The sequence below is a fragment of the Nilaparvata lugens genome, chromosome 9 (assembly GCF_014356525.2).
Source record: "Nilaparvata lugens isolate BPH chromosome 9, ASM1435652v1, whole genome shotgun sequence".
Classification (NCBI taxonomy): Eukaryota; Metazoa; Arthropoda; class Insecta; order Hemiptera; family Delphacidae; genus Nilaparvata; species Nilaparvata lugens.
In genome coordinates, this window is record NC_052512.1 from 14261839 (window position 1) to 14286538 (window position 24700).

A 24700-nucleotide genomic window follows, 5' to 3' on the forward strand; every position below is an offset into this window, starting at 1 on the left:
CATTCGTGACTCCGAACGGAATTCTTTTGAATTGAAATGCCTTTCCTCAGGCAAGATTGGTATCTGGTGATAGGCAGATTTCAGGTCAATAGATGAGAATATTTTATATTGCGCTACCTTATTGACTAATTCTTCCATTAGTGGTAGTGGATAGGCATCCAAATTCGTGAATTTGTTGATGGTCTGTGAATAGTCAATCACCATACGTTTCTCTTGGTTCTCTCTTGAAGTAACAAATGCTTGAGCTCTCCAAGAAGAATGACTATTTTCTATAATATCAGCATCTTTAAGCCGTTTGACTTCATTCATCATAAACAAGTAATCCTCTTCTGAATGTCGTCTCGATTCAGTTATTATAGGCCAACAGTCCAGTTGAAGATCACGAAACAATGAGACAGGTTCTACTGTAGCTTGGGCTAGAGCACACTTTTTAATTTCATAAGTAGGCCTTCTTGCGTCATTGTCTTCATTCAGTTGTAGTGCTGCTTTAGATCCACCGAAATCAAAAGTGATGGATGAAAAGTTCTTTAGAAAATCGTGTCCCAAAATTACACTAGCGCAACATTTGTTCAATACGATCAAAGGAAAATCATTATATTCTTCGTTCTGGAAATATATTTCACTCAAAGCGCACTCAGTTGTTTGAGTGTTGCAGGCACTTGAAGCAAATGTAATCAAATTGGAATATGGCATAGTTTTCATCTTCGATTGTACTACTAGTTTCTTATCTATAAAACTTGCTGTGCTCCCAGTGTCTAATAGTGCCAATGTATCTATTCCATTAACATGTATAGGAACAAGACATTTTGAGAGGTCAGTGCTGGTATTTGCTGCTGAAATTACTGTGGCAGATACCATTTGGTTTTTTTTATCGTTTCGTGCTCTGCATACTTTTGAAAAATGGCCTATTCGATTACAAGTTAGGCATGGTTGTCCTTTTGCTGGGCATTGGCTATTATCAGTATGATTATTATAGCCACAAAATCTGCATTGAATCTTCTTTTGGTAAGAATTACGGACTAAAGTCGTTTTCTCGGTATTTTTATTCTCATTTGCTAGGACTGTGTTAACATATTCTGAACTGGTTTCGTATTCTTTAGCAATGTTTTCAGCATTCTCTAACATTCGTGCTTGTGAGATAGCGTCTTGCAAAGTTAGCGATTTCATCTCGAAAAGATGTTGTCTGATTTTCTATGATTCTAATCCGGATATGAACGCGTCTCGGATATATTCACTTTTGTTATCGTCAGCCGTGACTGCTTGAAAGTTACATGGTAAACTTAGCCGTTTTAGTTTATTATAGAATTGATCAATTGATTCTCCATGGGTTTGTTTTGCTTTAGATAAGCAGTAACGTGCATGTACTACATTTTGAGGTTTTATAAAGCTTTCTTCAAGAGTTGTTATAGCTTTTTCAAATGATATACAATTGCAAATACTTTCAAAAATATTCGGTGACACATAATTGATCAAAACATTCAATTCATCCTTTTTCGGGATTGAACTGTTTTTTAAGAAGTTTAAAAATGTTATCTTCCAATGTCTCCACGTTTTCGGTGCTTCATCTGAGTCTTGGTCAATCGATAAAACTGTTGGTTTCAGTATTTTTCCAAGCATTTGGTTTTGCGAATCGTTTTCTCCTTCACTGACTAAATCTTGACGTTTACTCGTTTTTCTTTTCGGACCCATTTATTTTATTTTTAACTAGCTGTACCCTGCCACGCTCCGCAGTTTTAGAAAAAATAAATTAAAATGAGTAAATGAATACCTATATATAAAATAGAAAATTATTGATGGAAAATAATTAGATTCTAAAAGAAAAAAATATTTGAGAATAGTCTCTTGAAAAGGATTGATAAAAAAATGAATTAATAATATTCATTATATCTAGTTTGTAATAAGGTCTTCACTATAATTTATTCTATTTTCAATTATCCAAGTTTTTGTTTTTGCTTTAAATATATTAACCAGTACCATTTCCTTGATGTCCATTGGCAGCCTGTTGTAAATCTTCGGTCCTAAGTATGTGACTGTTCTCTGGGCGGCAGTTGTTGTCATCCTGGGGACTGCTAGATCAATATTCCTTCTTCGCGTGCTGTGGGTGTGGTCCATCTTGAGAAAGAACTGCGGGTTTTTCCTGATGAATGTGAGTAATTTGTGAATGTAAATTTGTCAGATGCTCAGTAGTTGGAGCTCTTCATATAGAGAATCTGAAGGGTAGAGTGGATGTTTCTGTCCCATTATTCTGAGGATGAGTTTCTGGACTTTAAAAACAGGATTGATATGGCAGAAATATGTAGCTCCCCATGCCAGGATTCCATATCTTGCTATTGACTCTACCAATACGTGATATACAATTTTTAACGTATCCAGTGTGAGTATCTGTCGGAGTTGAATGAAACTGTAAACCAGTTTCCTGAGTTTTGTTGTTTGCTGTATGATGTGTTTGTCCCACCAAAGTAAGTCGTCTATTATAACTCCTAAATATTTTATATTATCTGTTCGTTCTACTGATGGACAATTGCAGTCTATGCGATTTATTTTGCAGTGATGTAACTTGATTGTATTTCGTACAGGTTTTTTGGAGTCCGTCAGTGAAAATGCTAGAAATTTAGTTTTTGATGAATTGAGAGTCAGGATATTACTGTGGAGCCAAAGTGTAATTTTTTCCATGCCTAATTCAGCGGTTATGAAAGTCTCGTTCCAGTTGTTGCCTTGAAATATCACAGCTGTGTCGTCGGCAAAGACAATAATCTTGACACCAATGTCGAGTGAGCACAACTCATTGGCAAAGATGAGGTACAGTATCGGACCAAGAACTGTTCCTTGTGGCACGCCGAATTTTACAGGAAGGCCTTCTTCTGCACTCAGGTTTTTCCCTATTCTCACTCTCTGTTTGCGAATGGTTGAGAAATGAGAAAAAACAAAGAGTACATTTCATATAAGTTTAATTTTGCAATACTTGTTTATATACAATATTTTTTGTTTTTCCACTGTCTGCATAAATATAAAGACTATCTGGTTTGCCGACTCGGGAGCACGCAACATACAGTTGTCCATGTGAAAAGCAATCCACATCTAAATCTAGACCACACAATTCTAAAGATTGACCTTGAGCTTTGTTGATTGTGATTGCAAATGCCAATCGAATTGGGAATTGCAATCTTTTAAATTGAAATGGTGTATTGGTCGGGATCGTGGGTATTCGAGGAATGAGGACATCTTCACCTTTGAAAGGCCCTGTTAAAATCGTTGCTTCCACTACATTATTCATTAATCTCTTAACTGCAAGTCGCGTGCCGTTGCAGAGTTTTGGCTGATTAATATTCCGCAAGAGGATAATTGGCACACCTACTTCCAATTTCAATATGTGTGGTGGTATCCCTGGCAGATCAAGTGAGTTTAGAAATTCTGTTGGATAATTAACTACTTCATCAGCTTCCACAACAGTGTCTATCGACTTATATGTAGTTTCATCACTTTGAATACTGGATTGTATAACATTATTAAGTTGATAGACATCTTTATTCTTTGCGGCAAGGATAGCTCGTTCACTGAGCCAATCATGATTTCTATGATTTATCTGAATGTCAGGAAATACTTTTTCGATCAGTTCTTCTTTTGATGTAACTAAATTACAAAAATTATCGGGAAGTGATATTTGTCTAGACATCTCATCGACTGGCAGCTGACCGTTTCCAATTTCCAGTAACTGTCGTGAGAATACCTCAGCTGATGGATCATTCTGCAACTGGACACGCATATTCGTAGTCAACTCCAATGTATGTACGTGCCGCCATAGTGTTGAATATTTCAGGCAAGCATTAATTTCGTCTGCTGGTGTCGATCGAGAAATTACAGGCAATGTTTGCCTAAAATCTCCTGCGAGCAATATCAATGCATTCCCGAATGGTTGAACGTTTCCACGCAAGTCTCGTAATGATCGATCAAGAGCTTCGAGCGATTTTTTATGTGCCATTGTGCATTCATCCCAAACAATTAGTTTACATTTTTGTAATACTTTTCCCATACCGGATGCTTTAGAAATATTGCACGTAGGAGTCTCAATGATTTGCATGTTTAATGGCAACTTTAGAGCTGAATGCGCAGTTCTTCCACCTGGTAACAATGTTGCAGCTATTCCAGACGAAGCAAGAGCTAAGGCTATATCACTTTTTGATCGAACCGTTGCTAGAATCAATCTAATGAGGAATGTTTTCCCAGTTCCTCCTGGCGCATCCAAGAAGAAGGTCCCCCCAACTCCGTCATTTATCATTTGCATTATGCGATCATAAATGCCTTTCTGTTCCCACGTTAATTTGGGAATGTTCGATTGGACATATGCCTGAAGATCATTAATGTTGTAACTCTGTTCACGGCGTAAATCTACATCAAATGCAGCAGTTGCAGTTCGGGTTGGTGCTGGCATTCCTAATTGACTAAGAACTTTATTTGCAATAGCTAAGCACTTGTCCTCAATATTTATCAATGCTTCGTTGTAAATGGCTTCTGTAAATTCTAAGGTCATATTGGCATTTTCAAGGCGTACTCTATGCAAAATATCTTCAGCCATATGCGAACGATATCTTTCCCATAACTCTGTGGGAGATGAAGGAAAGCAAGTGGTCAATATAATCGCAAATAATGCGCGAATTTGGTTTGGATGTGCAGTGTTGCACGCATCATTGATTCATATGTTCCACTGTTGGTCATTTTCTAATAAATTCAGAGCTTGACACGTAGCGCGAAAAGTGGCATGTGTGACGCCGTCAACTATTTTTAATTGCTGGAAAGATGTAGGACCAGGCACATTTACCAATAGCATGCGAAGGTAAAAACATTCATCTTGATTGGGATGCACTGTATAAAGTCTACCAATTGTATTTTCTTTGAAAATGCCAGGGTGACCGTTGACTGGCTCCCCTCGTTTGCGCCGTACAAATACTTTTCTAGTTACATTCCACGTGTAGTAAGAGGGAACTTCTGAATACATTAGTGTTCTGGCAAAAGCGTCTTCCTGGCATAAGGTGAAAAAAGCAGTCAGAGTTGTACCAGGTGGATTAAGGGCTCTTTCTTGCACATTTGCATCTGTAAAATAAACACGCTGTCCATTTTCTAAATGTACTGCCAAGTGAACCACAGCTGGATTGCGTTCATGCATGGGAAATGAAAAAATTCGCCATGCAGCCTCATTGCTGCTTATGTATCTTCCAGCCTGGTATTGAGCAATTTCATCAATATCTCGTACTGCATTATTGTCACAATTATCAGATTGCACACTAAAAACTGCCATATCGCTGCCTTTATTTACATATTTACAGATATATTTAATCGATTTCACAGAATTGCAATATTCTACGTTTATGTGGGCTTGGTATGTTTTTGACAGTAAAGGAGAATATGGAACCACCCAACGGTTGTCTACATCAATATCACCATTTCGCATGTGTATAGTTGCCGAATTTCCACCATCTTCAGTTGATCGTCTTCTATACCGAGGATATCCATCGTCGCCTGTTACTGTGTTTGCTGTAAATGCTCGAGGATATTGCTTAGAGCATTTCCCATCTACCATGCATGGTGAATTTGGATTTAGTGTACCACATGGTCCATGTATCATGTTTTTGATGATCACTGCATGCAAATCCTTATCACTGTCAGCCCGTGGAATCTCAGCGCATATCACGTCATCAATTTCGTCTGAAGTTATTTTATTGTAGAGCCAGATTAGTATATGTGCATGTGGTAATCCTCTCTTCTGCCATTCCACTGAATACATCCAGCAGCGCACAGATCCAAATACTTCAAGTTTCACAATGAAATCCATCAGCGATTTAAGCTTTTGCCGGAAAACATGTGCTATAATGTCATGCCTATCCACGTGTGATTGCCCAGGAAATTACAGCTGCTGTATCTTGTCCCAAACTGGATTGCAAGTGAAAGTGATAAATAAATCTGGACGCCCATAATGACGAACATATGACATTGCATCTTGAGCATATTCTTGCATGTGACGTGGACTGCCAATGAATGAAGATGGCAAAATAGTTAGCTTTCCAACGTTGGTTGTATTACCATCATTCACAACTGCATCTCGCAAATGAATATATTCTTCAGAGCGTAGTTTAGTCTGATTCAAACGAAGAAATAGCAAACGTTCTGTTTCAATTTTTGCATACATATCCACAAGGTACTGGTGAAATAACTGACGGAATTTTAGAATATGATTGTCCTCGTTCATCCGAATCATTAAGCGGTATGCGTAAAAGTTCATTGAGCTGCACTTTTTATTGATTTCTGCACCATTTACTGGATTTATCATTTTCACATTGAAATGATATCCATCAGCACCATCCCAAAAGATCAATGGATATTGTAAAGCATCGTAACAACGGTGAGTTTCTGCTACATTTATTAATTGATTATTTCTTTGATGGAGAACAATATCTCTAGGTTGGAGCTGATCACCAACTATGACAATTGCTACTTCGTCATCTATAGTTGGAGCATTATATCTCCGCACATGTTCTCCAGCAGGAGTTTTGTCTGCGTGAATAACAATTTTGTGGGTATCTGATGGCATCATATCAATTGCTGTTTTGAACAAACGCACCAAACTGTTCCTTTCGTGAAGAAGCTCCTGCAGCTGCAAAATAATGGATCTTCTTAGCGAGTTATGTATTCCACAACGTGCATCTACTTCATGTCTATCATCACCAATGAAGTACATTTGTAGAAATTTATGGTCACTATCTGAGAATGGGAGCAGGGAGCCAGCTTTGTGATATATTTTCCCTTTGATTTTAAAAGTTGGCATGAATTGAGCAGTCACGATTTCCGCACCAAATGATGTCATTTGGAAGCAAGAGTTATATTTCCTGATGTTCGATAAGAAATGCTTTGATTCAGCGGTAGATCCAGTAAGTAAAGTTTTCAATGGCTCTGGTGGTGCATCAAGTTGAGGCAATTTGATTTTTCCGCCAGCACAACACATCCCTTTCGTTTCATTATTAAACTTTAGAGCCTGGCAGTAGCTACATACATGACTCATCTGACCAATGACAACATGCTGACTTGAACTATAATCAATAGCTGGATTGTACCGGAACGCAAGACGATTGTATTCCAGATGCAGATCAGCTGTTCTTTCTGTTCGTGTTTCAGCTATCCTCACCCTTTTGCGTTCATTGCGTTCAAAACAAACCAAATCTGTTGCTGCAGAACGCGACTGACGTGCTCGCAATCGTGCATCCTCAAGCCTGGCTGCTCGTCTTTCTGCTGGGTCCACGTTACGTGTCTGGATGGTGTTTAGCCTGTTCCTCTCTGGTAAAGATGTTTGCTCTTCCTCAGTGATATTCGAACGCCATCTCCTTAATCCTTCTGCATTGTGAGTGCGACGGCCCAAATTTGACTTTCTGCGAGGCATTATTTTGGTTTTTACTGAAAGAGAAGAAAGGAAAATATGTGTGTGTATTACTTTACACACGTAAGAAGTTTTGTTATTGTTTAATTAGTAAACTAATATTTCACGTATTTATTTCGTATATATATTACGTATTTAATATTAAATAAATAATAATTACAAAAAAATAAATCGCGGTTGTCAGCGATTCAGTTATTCAAATATAACTTATAATAGATATTTAGAAATAATTGCATAGTTATGAGGAAAACAATCGATATATTCTCAATATTGAATAACCTTTTTGAGATTTATAGGCCTACCAAAAAATTAATACCACCAAAAAATATATTATATTTTTTATCGAATAAAATAAATTTTATATATTTATACTCAATTTAATGAAAAATCTCACTATATCAGAAATAAAGACAATTAAATTCCCTACAAAACGGGTGGTCAACGAAAATTTTCCGACCAGTGGTTCCGGAGATAGAGCGTTTTAAAGACAAAAACAGTTTTTGATAAGCGCTCTCACTCGGTAACTTTCCAAGTGGTACCGACGCGAGGATCTTTGATGCTGAGCCTCTGATGCAACGGGAATGAAACTGACCGGCTGAGCATTAAACGCTGGTCACGTTGAGTGATCATCTCGCATTGCGTATTGAAACTACTGTACATAAATCCTTTCCAACAATCAACTTATATCAATTATTTAATAGACTAATATATTATTATAATCTATCCCTTCATTTTGTTTATATGATCAAATAACCAGCTGACTACTAAAATATTAGCCTACTTTGTATTTTAGCATGCAACACAGCCCAGATCGTATTATCAACAACACCGTTGTCAAATGCCGGTATGTTAGTAGAAAAGAGATAAGAATTTTTTTTTATTTCTCGTTGTTTTATGATAGAAGGAAACATAGCATGAATATGAAATAGAAATAAGATATTGAAACTATAAGATAAGCCGATCAGCTTATGAACTAAGGTTTGGAGGATTATGAAACATTGACAATTGAGATATTATGAATACACAAATGCAAGAATAAAAGCCTCAATAATTATTATTCATTACAAGATTGATTTACATCGATAAGATTATACTCACACTATCGACTGAATCGCCAATTGATTGTAGCACGGTACCGGTATCGATCCATTCACTGATTGAAATTACTACAATATTAACACAAGTAACACGATTATTTGCACTGAAACACGAATTTATTATCGAAAAAAAAGCATCGGTATGCTTTCTTTGTTCTGAATTGTGAAAGTAATTGAAATCCAATAATTGTACCGGAAAACATACGGTAATCAAGAGTGTAGTTTACCGGTACTCTATATCTCACGAACCTGTTGAAGCTGCGTTTTGAAACATGCGCGCTATCTAGCGGTCAGATTTTGCACTTTGATTGCAGCAGCGCTCAGCTCAAATCTGGCCAAAAATGGCCAAAGTTTCACCCCCTCCCCCCGGGCCACCCTGCGAGCCCGGTCAATTTTTTTTCTTTAATCGACTTATTTTCGCGAGCTGACCCCGAATGTGAAGTCAAAAATCGGAAAAATCCATAAACAAAAAAGTTAAAAATTTTCGGGCGAGCGTAGCGCCCCTGAAAATTGTAAAAAGTAGATAAAAACCATCCTTGATGCGGATTTTATATCATGTTAAAATTTCAACTCAATCGGTCCAGTACTTTTGGAGTTTTTGCATTACACACAAACCAACATAACATTTTTATATATATAGATAGATGTCGAATAAATTGTAATAGAATTGGACTCAACACGAGCTTTATTCGATATTAAATATGTGTCTTAGTAACAGAGATAACAGATTATAAATATTACAGCTGTTTTATCATCACAAATAGTTTTATATATCTTAACATCATCGGCAAATAAAAGACATTTAGAGTTTTCTAATACATCAGGTAGATCGTTGATCATGATGAGGAATAAAAGAGGACCCAATGATGTACCTTGAGGGACATCAGATACGTTTGCATATAGATCAGAATCACAACCATCATATGACACAAATTGTTTCCTGTCCTTCAGATAAGATGCTACAAATCCTACAGTAGAATTCGAGAAATTATAGGCCAGTAGTTTGTGTAGTAGAACATCATGATTTACTAGGTCAAAAGCCTTTCGGAAATTAATGTATACAACATCAACCCTCCCAGAAGACTCCAGACCATGCAAAACATCTCATGAAAATTCAATTAAATTTGTAGTAGTCGACTTACCAGGTAAAAGCTGGAGAGAACTGATTGTGTCTATTATTCCATCATTGTTTGTATCAACCAAATAGAATGAATTGAATGAGGGATTGATAAATCGGCATGAGTACGTTGTCTAGGGCTGTTATTTATTATTTTATTAGCATTTAATTGACCTACATGCGTGAAATGGTGGTTTAGAACTTCGGGATCTATATATTGGGTATTTTTTTATCTCGTTTTATATTCAATAGAGATCATTGATACACCCCCATGTCTTTTTCGAATTGCCTCAGCTTTGGAGTAGTATATTATTATAGTAGTCATACTTAGATTTTCTTATTATGTTGTTTAATGTGTTTCTGCAGTTTTTATATAGTGATTTGAGAAAGTTGTTTTGAGGCTGTTTTTTCAATGTCTGATGCATTTTATCTCGTTTTCTTATTGGAGTTATTAATCCTGCAGTTATCCAAGGCTTGAGAGGCTTTAGTTTGTGTGGTACAATTTTTATTTGGGTTGCATTTCCAATCTCAGTGGATAATACATCAACAAATAATTCAACAGCATTTTCAATATTTAAATCGAGTTGTGATGCAACCTCGGACCAATTGTACTTCTTAAGATTATTCATCAAATCATGGTAGTTTATAGATTTTCTAGTGTTAACACTTGGTCCAGTTCTACCAGTATTTTTTCCAAGACCAATGTTTATACAAGTCAGATAGTGGTCAGTGATACTTGTTTTGATTATTGATCCAATAAAAGACTCACAAGCATCGTTTGTTTTTCTGTAAAATATGTGATCAATACATGATTGGGATCCGTTTATTTCCGAGTAGGTTTATTAATGTAAGATTTAAAACCATTTGATGACAAGAGGTTGAAATATTCATTAACAAAGTTTGTGTTACTGTTCATATCTATTTTTGTATCACCGATGATTATTATGTTTTGACTACTTCCATGTTTTAAATAATCAATGCAATCATTCAGACTATTGAGAAAAATTTGCAAATTAGAAGAAGGTGATCGGTAAATAGTAACTATTGTGAATTTAATATTTTCATCAGGTATACTGTCATTCAGTATTACAGAATTACATTCGAGTATAAGAAAATTTATGTTCTCAACATTGAATGTGTTCCTAGTAAAAATACAAACTCCATCGCATTTATTCAGTCTACCTGGTACACTATGAATTGAATAATCATTCAAACTGTAGTTAATTGTACTATCGTTAATCCAAGTTTCACTAAGAGCTATAAAATCAAATTTAGTATCACAATTTCTTAGAATATATGCTAAGTTATCAAAGTTTCTATTCATACTTCTTATATTCATGTAACAAATATTCACAAATCTACAAGGCTCAGTGGTATGAAATTTGCGGTTTGAAATTGAAAATATCATCTACTTGAATTGTATTGTATGACTCAACTGAGATTTCATTTTCAAAATTATTTATTAAATCATGCGTCATATTCATAGAGTAAAAATAAATTAATCACAATAAGGTAAAAGGCTCCAAAAACTAATCTGTTAAACAGTACCTAGTGGAAAATGAGAGTCAATTGTTTTTGATATGTCATGAGCCAGCAAAATGTTCAGGTTTTCGTATTTCTGTTTGAATGACACAATTTCGAGTTGGCTCTTAATAAGTGTAGTGATAGAAAAGATTTTTGACCTCTGCTCTAAATACAGAATTTGATTGGCCATGATCTGGTTTATCTATTAAACTTTGAATTGCTCTAATATAGCAGGGACAAGTAGTATCATTTACTAGATGTTTATCATCCTTTTTATTGTTCTTGCAATTGGCACATATGGTGCTTGTGATTTTTTAGGGCAAGTTTTGTACTCGTGATTCTCTTGAGCACAGAAACCACAGATTGTGGTTTCTGCGTTACAAAATTTTGAGGTGTGGCCAAATTTCAAGCATTTGAAGCAACGAGTTACTGATGTGTAATCTTTGACTCGACAAGAGGTCCAATCTACATAGATTCGTCCCTTATTGATTATTTCTCGTCGAATATCAGGAGACCATTCAATTACCCAATGGGTGTACTCTCTCTCTTTCTTTCCTACTATGAATAATGGGTTGAATTCTATATCAAATTTTTCTTTATTTATTGTGTTTGAGAAATTCCTGTTGAAAATTTCTAGACTTAAATCACTCTGGCTCAATTCTTTACATACATTTTACATAGGGATACTCTAGGTTTTTTCAATGAAGGAGTACTAATTTCTAAATCATTAATTAGTTTGTTTCCTAGAACTTTCACCTTGTCCTCGGATGGATCCATCACCAATAACACACCACCTCCACGTACGTTTACCGTTTTTTTTTTCAGTGATTTTTATTTCGGAATTGTTTTTTTTAAGTTTCTCTGACTTTTGCACTGCTTTCACTATCACTTCCTGTTACCACTGCAGGCTTTACTATCACGATTTTCTTCTTCTCGGTAATCTTGCGCACTAATTTTTTTCCAGTCACTTGTTGCTGCTGCTTTTTATTTACTTTAATTGGTACTTGCACTACTTCTGCAAATGATCTTGTAGCAGTAGTAGTGGGTGGCTGTCCTCTCTTGAAGTCCGATGAGAGCTGGTTTATGTTTTTTTCCAATTTATCCAGTCTGCATAGAACTTCGTTCTTTTCTTTCTCCTGGGTTTTTTCCTCGTTTCGACTCTAGTTATGATCAATGCCAGCATGTTGCACAGAGCACTGTTTTGATCAAAATCCGCTTAAATCCGATTTAATGAGATCGGAGTAAAGATCGTGAAGAGTTCCCACGTCTTCCAGTAAACTCTGGTCCATGATTTCGCTCGCATTCTGATCCTCCAAGTTGATGAAGCTGCATCTCTCCGAATATTCATCTTCCTCCTCAAACTCTGGAGCAAGAAGAGGTGGCAATTTCACCGGTGTAAGGAATTGAGATCCCGATCTATCCATAATTGAAGTTTGTTATGGAAATACACTTCATAACACTCGAATACTTTTCAACTATTATAGTTCAAAGACCATAATCTTATTATTGCAAACGGCTAGAATACTGTTAGCTAATTCTACAATAAAAACTACGCTGGCACTACGATGTCTATTCTACCCCGTTCGGCTGACGACTGTGAATTGATAAATAATATTAAAAGGTTATTTCAGAAGTATTCCCATTCAAATTACTTATTTTAAATAGGATTTCTATTTTTTTATTATTTTGAAAAGAAATTGGAATAGAATGCCTACTAAGTAACTTAATTTCTGTTGTTTTGAAATTCAGATTGGTATATCACAGCTTTTTGAATTAGACGCCATTTCACGTTTGTATAAAAATAAAATCTGATCTCAGTTATGGAAGCAAATTTTTGAATCAAATTATGTGAAATATATATTCTTGATTAATTTGACATTAAATCGATTATTTTATCAAGGAAATGATAATTATTAGTAGATCAAATTTAATGGGATGAATTGAGAAACAGCTGTGTACAGTCAGTGGCAAAATGGAGAGACTTGGCAACGTTTTTCTCCTATCTTTCTTCACTGCCATTATAACGTGGACTTCACTATAGAGACACCATTCTTCAAGAGGACTGATAATGACAAAAAAGATCAATGGTAGTAACCTCCTTTATACAAACTTTCAGGCGTGCTTGAAGTATAGTTTTGTTTTTTTCAATATTTTTCTCAAATGACTCATTTTTGACACGAAGCGTAAATGGGAATAATAAGTAATGCATCTTTCAAATCACATACTTGAAAGCCTATGTCATATTCGATTTTTCATGTTATTTGGGCTTCCCCTAAATCATCCTCCACGAGCTGCCACTGGCAATACTTTCCTTACCTATGATAATAGGGCAAGGAAAGTAAAAATAGCATTGCTGATTTCTATACTTCTCTGCTCCTTGTTTAAGAGCTCACACAAGTTACCATTACACCTGTTACAGGCCGAGTTCGAATCCATGATGAAGGGGGGTGGCTCGTATTGCTTGACTCTTGTTTATGATTTTGACAAATCACAATTGGACATTGTTCAGGTGAGTACTCCAGAACAAAGCTAACACATTTTGTATGAATTTTTTGACCACAAGCTGTATAAATAATATGGGGGTCGCAGAGTATTGAGTTATACTTATACGCAGAGTATTATCGCAGTACTATGGAATTTTGTAGATTCCATGTATGACTCTAATTTGTTACAATTGTGAGCTATCACTCCCACAAAAACAACTGGTGAAGGAAAAAATATGTTGACTATTGTGACTGGGTGGAGAGTTCCTAGATGTCTGTAAGGCAATGTGATAGCAGACTCTAGTATCGGACCACAAAAACAAAAGTATGCAAAAGTTTTTACAAACATTTGATGTTGCAGTCTTAAAGTTTTTATATCGCAAACAAGTAGGTCAGATAATCGAGTCCAGCCATATGTGGTTCACGCCCACACCTCTAAAAGAATCACACCTACTTGTCTACCAAAAGTCCAAAGTATTGGACAGCAAAAAAAAAAAAAAAATAAAATGCAAAATGGGTTAAAAGCCCAGAAGAAAACTTTAACCCAATTACATATGGCTTATGGCATGATATGCAATGAAAGATGAGAACATGGGACATAATTTGCTCTGAAAAACCTAATTACCTGATATGATACCTGAAAAAAATAGACATAATTAAAATATGTAATACATGATGAAAAAATATACCGCAAGCAAACAAATTATTTACACTACAATGGATAGATTTTGGAAAAGTTAAGTTTTATCAACAATTTAAAGATTAGGAAAATAAGCTACTATTTTAACTTCTAATATTATTTCAGAAAAATACAAATTTAAATGACTATGGACAAGATTGGTTAAGATATGCATCATAGAAGAATTTTACTGAACATTACACAAAAACAGGAAAGAATCGAAATTTGAAAAGATTAAGGGCCAAGAAAAATAGGCTACAGGAAAGAAAAAAGACACAATAAATTATGGACTCTTACCATACACTGCGTAGCGATTATGCTATTCTGAATCCCGGCATAACACAGGATTCCTAATCATTGTGTGCTGGGGAATACCCTTTCATCATGTGATTCTTAGTCATCATCTTGTAAATAAGCAACTTGAAACAACCTTTGAATACTAACACATCAATGGTGACTTTGTGCTTTGTTTTCTTCAAGAACATGATTTTATTCATGGGTTCATTTGTTTCAACAAGCCATTTTGCTTACAAAAGTTAGTCATGTTCACTTGAGAATGCATTGCATACACCTTTTCAATTCTCAGTTGAAAGTTGAATTCATCAACTTGATTCAAAGCAAGATTCATTTTGTTTACATTGTTCCTAACCTCTACAGAAACCTGTCTCATGTAAACATTCACTTTACTTACTGTTTTTCTAACTATCAATTTCGCAATACTACTTTCTTTACTCTTGACTTTCAATAAAGACAACTCCCTAGCTACCGGTACTACATTACTCAATACTACTATCTCATTAGGATTTACTTTTTCAAAAACATTAACTAGGCCTACATTATCTGAAACTTGAACTAATTGATCATGTATCTCAACACTACTATCATCCTGCTTCAATTTGTTTTCATCTTCATGATTATCAATCAATGTCTCATGTGCATCTTTCAATAGAAGGTTCATACTAACCTGCTCTAGTCTAATGCTAGCAAATTCTTGCTTCATATCATCAAACCTAGCATTTTGATCTTGTTTAAAATTATAAATCTTAGCATTTTGCTTATCAAACAGTTGTGTTAAGGCAGCTATTAACTCATCATCATTTTTAATTTTTTTCATATTGTATGCCATTTTGCTAGTCTGCACAGATAATATATTCATTAGGACTAGATCTCTCTTGAACCGATTTCCCACTCAGCAGTATACCATTCATAACCTATCAAGATATCTATCCTACACATAATTTCTATAACTAGGGATATCATGGTGTACCATTTGGGACATATTTATTTTGTAATTCGGTCCCACCACAGGGGTAACATTTGCCGTGCTACCAATTCCTCCTAAATCGGTTGGATAGCAAATTTTCACCTATTAACCTAAGGAAGGTTATCGGCTCCAACGTAATAGATTCTTGGTAAACTATGAATGGATCTATCGCCTATGAATGAGAAATCCAGTTTTCAGAGCAAATGAACTTATAATCTTCAGAAGAATTTTGGCAATACACTACACAAATACACAAAGAACAATATCTTACACGCTTAAGCATCTAAAGTCACTACAAGCTAAATACTTATCCAATTTATATAGTTGAAAACAATGGCTATAGGCTTGTATACACACAAATCAAAATACACAAACTTAGAACACCATAAAACTGTTCAAAACTCAATTTAAAACATTAATAATCCACTTAAACAGAAAAATATTCAGGGAGCACAAAATCAGAACACATGCTGCCAGCCATTATTTTTACAGAGAAGAAAGCCTGGCAGGCACAAAGGTACAGAGCAAACCAACTTCAAACAGTGTCGATGTCATGGACACATCACCAAAAAAAATTATAAATTACAAGTTTAGAATTCACATTTTATATTTGTTCTCAATGAAACTTTATTTTGAAACTGTTATTTTAAATTTTATATATCCTCTATATTATCTGTTAATTCTGTTAACTCTGTTTACAGAGTTTGTTTTTTTTAGTGATACCATTGAACATGCAACACAATCATTTACGATAAATTCTCAGTCAAAAAGTTGTCCATATATCGATGACTCTGATATTTTCTATGAAGCTTTATAGATCTCGAATTGAAGATTCGATTCCAATCGAGAAAAAATGTAATATTACAGTTCAGATTCATATTATTGGTTGAGTACTATGAGGGACAATATTATTAGTAGTTATGTGAACAAGTACCTGATCGAAACTATAGACCTTATTGAAATACAGCAATAGACTGGCTTCTCCACACATCTGTGTAATCACTTAATCCTTTTCCTTTGTGTAATCCATGTGTAATCCTTTTTCCTTTCATATTATCCTTGAATTGCAAAATTTCCAAAAACCTTGTATATACATCAACGTATTAAAAAAGGAATAATCAAAAAAGGAACACACCTGTCAAGTTTCATGAATTCCCGCATTTTGCCGTAAATGTGCAACATATAAAAATTTAAACATTGAGAGAAATGCCAAACCGTCAACTTGAATCTTAGACCTCACTTCGATCGGTCAATTAAGAATCATTGAATATTCTGATCACACAAAAATATAATTTATAAATTGTTTGTTATTTTTCAAAGACAAGATATATATAAGTAGATATATATAAGATATATATATAAGATGTATATAAGTAGTATAAAAAGGAGGAGTCTGGGACACAAGTGTCCCAGACTCCTCCTTCACCTCAAGGTCACCCAAGTTGACCAAACCTAACCTCAAGGTCATCCAGGTCAACCAAACCCAACCTCAAGGTCATCCACATCATCCAAACCTAACCTCAAGGTCATCCACGTCATCCAAACCTAACCTCAAGGTCATCCACGTCATCCAAACCCTACCTCAAGGTCATCCAAGTCAACCAAACCTAACAACAAGGTCATCCAGGTCAACCAAACCTAGCCTCAAGGTCAAAAAATTTTTTTTTTTTTAAATTAGAAAAATAAAATTTAAAAAAATAATAAAAATAAAAAAAAATTAAAAAAAAACCATAGAATCGGGAATAAATGGGAAAAAGGGAAGAAAATTGAAAAAAAATTTAAGAAAAAATAAAAAATTAAAAAAAAAATCAAAAAAAAAAAAAACATAGAATTGGGAATAAATGGGAAAAAAGGGAAAAAGAAAAAAAATTAAAAAAAAAATTGAAAACAAAATTAAAAAAAAAATAAAAAAAAATTTTTAAGAACACATATAATCGAGAATAAATGGGAAAGAGAAATAAAAAAAAATTTAAAGAATAAAGAAAAAAAATTGAAAAATTAAAAAAAAAAAATTTAAAATTGAAAAAAAAAATTTAAAAATTAAAAACTAATAAAATCGGGAATAAATGGGAAAAAAAATCGAAAAACACATAATATTGGGAATAAATGGTGAAAAAAATAATAATGAGAAACACATAAAATCGGGAATAAATCGGGACTCAGGGCTCTGAACTCTGGACTCTGGACTCAGGCTCTGAACTCAGGACCTCTAGACTCTTGACTCAGGGCTTTGAACTCTAGACTTCTGGACTCTGGACTCTAAACTCTGAACTCAAATGTCCTGCATCGTTGAAAATGTCTGTCAATGAGATAATACCATGACTATGTAGTTCCTCCTCCTCAAGCTCAATCACTGCATCCCGCAGACATAGCTCACTGTTTGACAACATGTCGCAGTAGATGGAATACCTCTCAGTGCTGACAAGCCATCTTATACCAAACAGAGAAAAGTGGATGTGGTGGTGGGGATAACCTTCCTTGTCAACAGGTCTATGACAATGCCACCCCATCATGACTCACTTCTCAATTCCTCGTTATCATTAGTATAAAGAAGTATCATATTCTATATAATTTAAGTCTTTAAACATAAATCCTCTATGGTGTAGTGGTTAGCAAGTCAGCTTCCCAAGTTGGAGGTTCTAGGCTCGAATCCAAGGTGGTAAAGGTAAGTATTAAAGGTCAGTATCAACAGAACCAGAGGATATATTTTTTTGTATGTAGTGGGTAGACTGGCCCACCACTGCCAGTCACCCCGCCGCCGGTCGTCCGGCTGTCACCGGTCGCCCCGCCACCTGTCGCCCGGATGCCGCCAGTCGCCCCACCGGTCTCCCTGCCGCCGGTCGCCCAGCCACCACCAGTCGCTGATCAGTGACTGATCAGTGACCGAACAGTGACTGAACAGTGACTGAACAGTGACTGAACAGTGACTGAACAGTAACTAATCAGTGACTGATCAGTGACTGAACAGTGACTGAACAGTGACTGAACAGTGACTGAACAGTAACTGATCAGTGACTTATCAGTAACTGAACAGTGACTGATCAGTAACTGAACAGTGACTGATCAGTGACTGAATAGTGACTGATCAGTGACTGATCAGTGACTGAACAGTTACTGATCAGTGACTGAACAGTGACTGATCAGTGACTGATCAGTGACTGAACAGTGACTGATCAGTTCACCTCAAGGTCACCCAAGTTGACAAAACCTAACCTCAAGGTCATCCAGGTCAACCAAACCTAACAACAAGGTCATCCAAGTCAACCAAACCTAACCTCAAGGTCAAAAAAGAAATTAAAACAAAAAAAAATAAAAATAAATAAAAAAAATTAAAAAAAAATGATGAAAATAAAAAAAAAAAAAAAACCATAAAATCAGGGAATAAATGGAAAAAAAAGGAAAAAAATGAAAAAAAAAAAATTAAAAAAAATAAAAAATTAAAAGAAAAAAAAAGAAAAAAATATAAAAAAAAATAAAAAAAACCATTAAATCGGGAATAAATGGAAAAAAAGGGAAAAAGGAAAAAAATTTAAAAAAAAATTGAAAACAAAATCAAAAAAAAATAAAAAAAATTTAAAGAACACTTAAAATCGAGAATAAATGGGGAAAAGAAATAATAAAAAAAAAATCAAAGAATTAAAAAAAAAAAATTGAAAAATTAAAAAAAAAAATCAAAAAATCATAAAATCGGGAATAAATGGGAAGAAAAATCGAAAAACACATAAAATTGGGAATAAATGGTGAAAAAAAAAAATAATGATGAGAAACACATAAAATCGGGAATAAATCGGGACTCGGGGCTCTGAACTCTGGACTCTGGACTCAGGCTCTGAACTCTGGACTTCTAGACTTTGGACTCAGGGCTTTGAACTCTAGACTTCTGGACTCTGGACCCTGAACTCTGAACTCAAATGTCCTGCATTGTTGAAAATGTCTGTCAATGAGATAATACCATGACTATGTAGTTCCTCCTCCTCAAGCTCAATCACTGCATCCCGCAAACATAGCTCACTGTTTGACAACATGTCGCAGTAGATGGAATACCTCACAGTGCTGACAAGCCATCTTATACCAAACAGAGAGAAGTGGATGTGGTGGTGGGGATAACCTTCCTTGTCAACAGGTCTATGACAATGCCACCCCATCATGACTCACTTCTCAATTCTTCGTTATCATTAGTATAAAGAAGTATCATATTCTATATAATTTAAGTCTTTAAACATAAATCCTCTATGGTGTAGTGGTTAGCAAGTCAGCTTCCCAAGTTGGAGGTTCTAGGCATGAATCCAAGGCGGTAAAGGTAAGTATTAAAGGTCAGTATCAACAGAACCAGAGGATATATTTTTTTGTATGTAGTGGGTAGACTGGCCCACCACTGCCAGTCACCCCGCCGCCGGTCGTCCAGCTGCCACCGGTCGCCCCGCCACCTGTCGCCCGGATGCCGCCGGTCGCCCCACCAGTCTCCCCGCCACTGGTCGCCCAGCCACCACCGGTCGCCCGGCCAGTGACTGATCAGTGAATGATCAGTGACTGAACAGTGACTGAACAGTGACTGAACAGTGACTGAACAGTGACTGAACAGTAACTAATCAGTGACTGATCAGTGACTGAACAGTGACTGAACAGTGACTGAACAGTGACTGATCAGTGACTGATCAGTAACTGAACAGTGACTGATCAGTGACTGAACAGTGACTGATCAGTGACTGATAAGTGACTGAACAGTGACTAATCAGTGACTGATCAGTAATTGAACTGACTGACTGACCACTGAGTGGATGACCCTACCGTCCCGCCACAGACATGCTGAATACTGGTGAGCATGGTCCATGTGACAGGAGGAGCTTGGGTCATTGAGAATGCCCATGCTCAGCCGGCGGGACAATTGCCAGCCGCAGCAGGTCGACTGTTGGTGGTGGGATGGCAGCCATGGTGGTGGTGGTGAGGCGACCGTTGGCGGCCGGGCGACCGGTGGTGGCCGGGCGACGTTGGCGGGGCGACCGGCGGTGGCCGTGCGACCGGTGGCGGGGCGAAAGGTGGCAGCCAGACGACCGGCGGCGGGGTGACTGGCAGTGGTGGAACAGTCTACTGTTGATACTGACCTTTAATACTTACCTTTACTGCCTTGGATTCGAGCCTAGAACCTCCAACTTGGGAAGCTGACTTGCTAACCCCTACACCATAGAGGATTTATGTTCAAAGACTGAAATCATATAGAATATGATACTTCTTTATACTAATGATAACAGAGAATTGAGAAGTGAGTCATGATGGGGTGGCATTGTCATAGACCTGTTGACAAAGAAGGTTATCCTCACCACCACCACCACTTTTCTCTGTTTGGTATAAGACGGCTTGTCAGCACTGAGAGGTATTCCAACTACTGCAACATGTTGTCAAACAGTGAGCTATGTCTGCGGGATGCAGTGATTGAGCTTGAGGAGGAGGAACTACATAGTCATGGTATTATCTCATTGACAGACATTTCTCATTGACTGATATTTTGAATAACATGGAATAAAAAAATATATATATACATTTTTTTTAGTATAGTGATATGAAGTTTGTAATAATAATTTCAGCATACAAACATAAATTTTATATATTGATCAAATTTCTGGTTGAGGTATTGAATTTAGTTGGTTTAATGACTACTCTATATGCTTCCTCATCTGAGCTTAGACCTTCTGACCTATTCCAAATGTACGTTTTTAAAATAGAGATGCTTCCCATGTTATTTAAATGGAGTCACTTTTACTCCCTAGGGAGTTTTTCTGTTTTTTAGTACCGAGTGCGAAAAAGTGACACTTTAGTATCATGTTTCAGGGAGTAAAGTAAGTAGTTTTGACAGTAAGTGGAGGAAAACACTTTTAATAGGCCTATTTACTTTTCAGCCTTTTTAATGTTACTACAAACTAAGAGGAACACAGGTTCAGTGCTGCCAAAAAAATATAGATGTAGAATAGGAATAGACCCAGTTTTTCTTTCACTCTTCCACTTTGGTGGCATCCGTAAAAACTGACCATTTTTTTGGTGAGTGGCGGCTTTCAGGGCAGACGGCACTCCGGCAACCTAAGCATACCATGCAAAAAGTGGTATGAGCAGCAGTGTGACTTATGTGTGTGCCTTATCAGAGCCATAGCTAACAGGGATCTGGCAAACGACTCTGCAACGAACATCCATTCATGGGCGAGTTGTTAACTAATGGCTCTGTTAACTATGAGTGACTTTATGTAGCGACTCTGCAACCGGGCATAAGGGTTGCAGCAGCGATGCAGTGTGTTGAGTCGTTGAGTGTTGAGTGCTTCCCTGACCTTGACAATTCATTTAGTTTATTTATCGTATTCTAAAACTTGACTTGTGAGACAATTTATTGAACTTTGCTTTTTTCTATACATAGGCTTATTGCAATAATTACACAACTGTCAAATGCTACTATGGAATGGAAGGTGCAGAAAATCACCATCAACCAGATACTTCATTCAATACACATTTCAAGAACAGAGCAACTCCTTTTTTGGCTTTCTTCAAAAATGGTCAACAGGTGAGTATTGAATATTTGGCTCGAAATATTTGGCATGAAATTCATCATGGTATGTGAAAATTCAGCCACAGACGCTTGTCATCTGTTCAGAGCTCTTTAGGCTCAACTCACAATTAGGTGACTCAGGTCGAGAAGAGACTCGACTCTATAGTGAGGTCTACGTTATAATGGCAGTGGATAAAGATAGAAGAATAGTGATGCCGATTCTCTGCATTAATTAATTATATTTCTACACTGTAAAAAACATAATTGGCATCATTGTGGACTCATAAAAGGATAGTACCACCGGCTTTGTCGAATGATAGACAAGGATAGCAAAACCAAAGTTGATCAAATACTGTCATTATAACATGGACCTCACTATAGTCAAGAGCATGTGTTACCAAATGATGACACTCAAACTATTATAGTCGATTCTAGTCTCCGTGACTGTCACCATTTGAAAACAGAGACAAACTAGTCCCCAAACAATTCAGCATCGATGTATTTCACTGATGAATTCCAGGCAAAATCTTTCACTCTGTATAGCTCGCTAACGAAGCGTTTATGGATATATATTTATAAGAACTTTTTTTTCTTTTCACCTCCACTATGACATATTCAATTATTATACCATAACTAAGAAACACTCTGTATATTTATATTTATCTGGTTATTTTTATATCTGGATATTCAAATATTTGGTTATTTTTATATCTGGTTATTTATGTCCATTGGATCTTGAAAATGGCTCTAACAATTTTCATGTAATTTGGAACATATTCAGCTGGTGACAGTACAATAACGCTGGAGACACACGAAGTTTGCTATCTCTTCATAGTGTATGATTCAATAGAATCAACAGTAGACAACAGTTTGCAATTGAATAATCACATTTTCTCGAATTTCGAGCTTATTTTAAATTTCAATTCAATTCAATCCATTTTATTCAAAAACTTTATACATTACATAGTATGTAAAAACAAAGTAAAGACGATAAGTAGAATAAAAAGGACAGCACAAGATCAGAATCAGCTGTTTTCTTCCCCCTCCCCTCCCCACAGCGTCGTCCCCACCAGCCCCCCGGCCTAGGCAGGGTCGGTGGGGTCACATGACAGTTGGTTAGTGACGTCATCAGCTGTTCAGTGACGTCACTTGACCTTGAAACTTCCCACCAAAAATTTCCCTCCTTTTTTCCTAACCTCAAAGACAACATAACCTCAAAATTTCCTGCCATGGGAATCTCCCTCCCTTTTTCCTAACCTCAAAGACAACATAACCTCTGAATCTCCCGCCATGGGAATTTCCCTCCTTTTTTCCTAACCTCAAAGACAACATAACCTCAAAATCTTTTTTCACGCCATGGGAATTTCCCTCCTTTTTTCCTAACCTCAAAGACAACATAACCTCAAAATCTTTTTTTCCCACCATGGGAATTTCCCTCCTTTTTTCCTAACCTCAAACTACTAGAAGATTAGACAACATAACCACAAAATCTTTTCTTCTTCCCCGCCAGGGGTGCGCGCGCGCGCGCTCAGTGCCACTAGAAAGTATTGATTTCACAGACACACACCCAATTGTATGTGTTGTAATATGAAAAAAGACAGTAAGTGAAGTTGGGAAAAGAAGAGAAGAGAGAGAGAGAGAGACAAATAAAATAATATATATTTTGGTTTAACACACACACAAAGTACATTTATATATACAATAGGTATTACATAAAATCAATTACATATTCATGGTCAATTTCAACATTGATTTTTTGATATAGCCATGCAAAGCATGGACAATCTGCAATGAACATCTATAGTTATGTCTATCAGCACCCGACGATGATGATGAAGCCAGAGGTAATTCATTATTAACACTATTCTGCTGTGTTGTAGATGCAAGAGATTCTTGTATACATAGATGTATTTCCTCCAATAATGTAAGTAAATGATGTTCTTCACAATAGACATGTGAAACTGAGCTACTACATTTCTTTAACAGTCCATCAAGGTTTGGTGGACTGAAATCAGAAGCATACTCATACGAAATATCAATAATTCGAACATAATTGTGAATTAAACCATCTAATTGTTTGTATAGGAGAGTCATTATCTTAAAACCATAAACATAGATTTCTATTCCATTTCCATGCCTTTTGGTTGGATTGAACAACCACCCTTCAATTGCATCAACAATAACTTCTTTAAAACTACTGTAGGGTAGTAATTGCTGTTGTCCTATTAGACCACACTCCCCCCACCTCAGTCCATGTTTAGTTTGCAAACCATTATTATGATTGATTGTACTTGTTGACAAACAGGTATTTGGATACGGTTGTTCAAAAAAATATTGACTAGTCACTACACTTTGGCATCCGCCATCTTCACTTGACTCTAGAATTACAAGTTCTTTTGCAACTAGTTCTCCATTATTGTCTTTAAATCCTTGAATGTCCATTATATAGACACTACTACAATTATTAAGAGAACTTCTAGATGCTGTATGAGCAGGTTCAATTGGAATTGCAGGTGATGATGGTGAAGAAGATGATGTGTCGTTCATTAAATTTGGTGCAGATGAATTTTCCATTGTGCTTTGT

At 36.2% G+C, this 24700-nt stretch overlaps 2 protein-coding genes across 2 annotated transcripts in view; one reads left to right on the forward strand and one right to left on the reverse strand.

Annotated features, from left to right (window-relative positions):
* LOC111057961 overlaps nt 1-24700 on the forward strand; it is a 59425-nt gene that overhangs the window by 15014 nt on the left and 19711 nt on the right. The window contains exons 3-4 of the mRNA XM_039435523.1: nt 13581-13670; nt 21988-22131. Of these exons, the coding sequence (XP_039291457.1) occupies nt 13581-13670; nt 21988-22131 (234 nt within the window). The remainder of the gene's footprint in view (nt 1-13580; nt 13671-21987; nt 22132-24700) is intronic.
* On the reverse strand, nt 4639-6139 carry LOC120353047. Its single transcript, XM_039435522.1, has 2 exons — nt 5265-6139; nt 4639-4964 (listed from the first exon to the last, which is right to left on the reverse strand). Exons 1-2 carry the CDS (start codon nt 5825-5827, stop codon nt 4691-4693), a joined length of 837 nt encoding a protein of 278 aa, XP_039291456.1. The 5' UTR covers nt 5828-6139; the 3' UTR covers nt 4639-4690.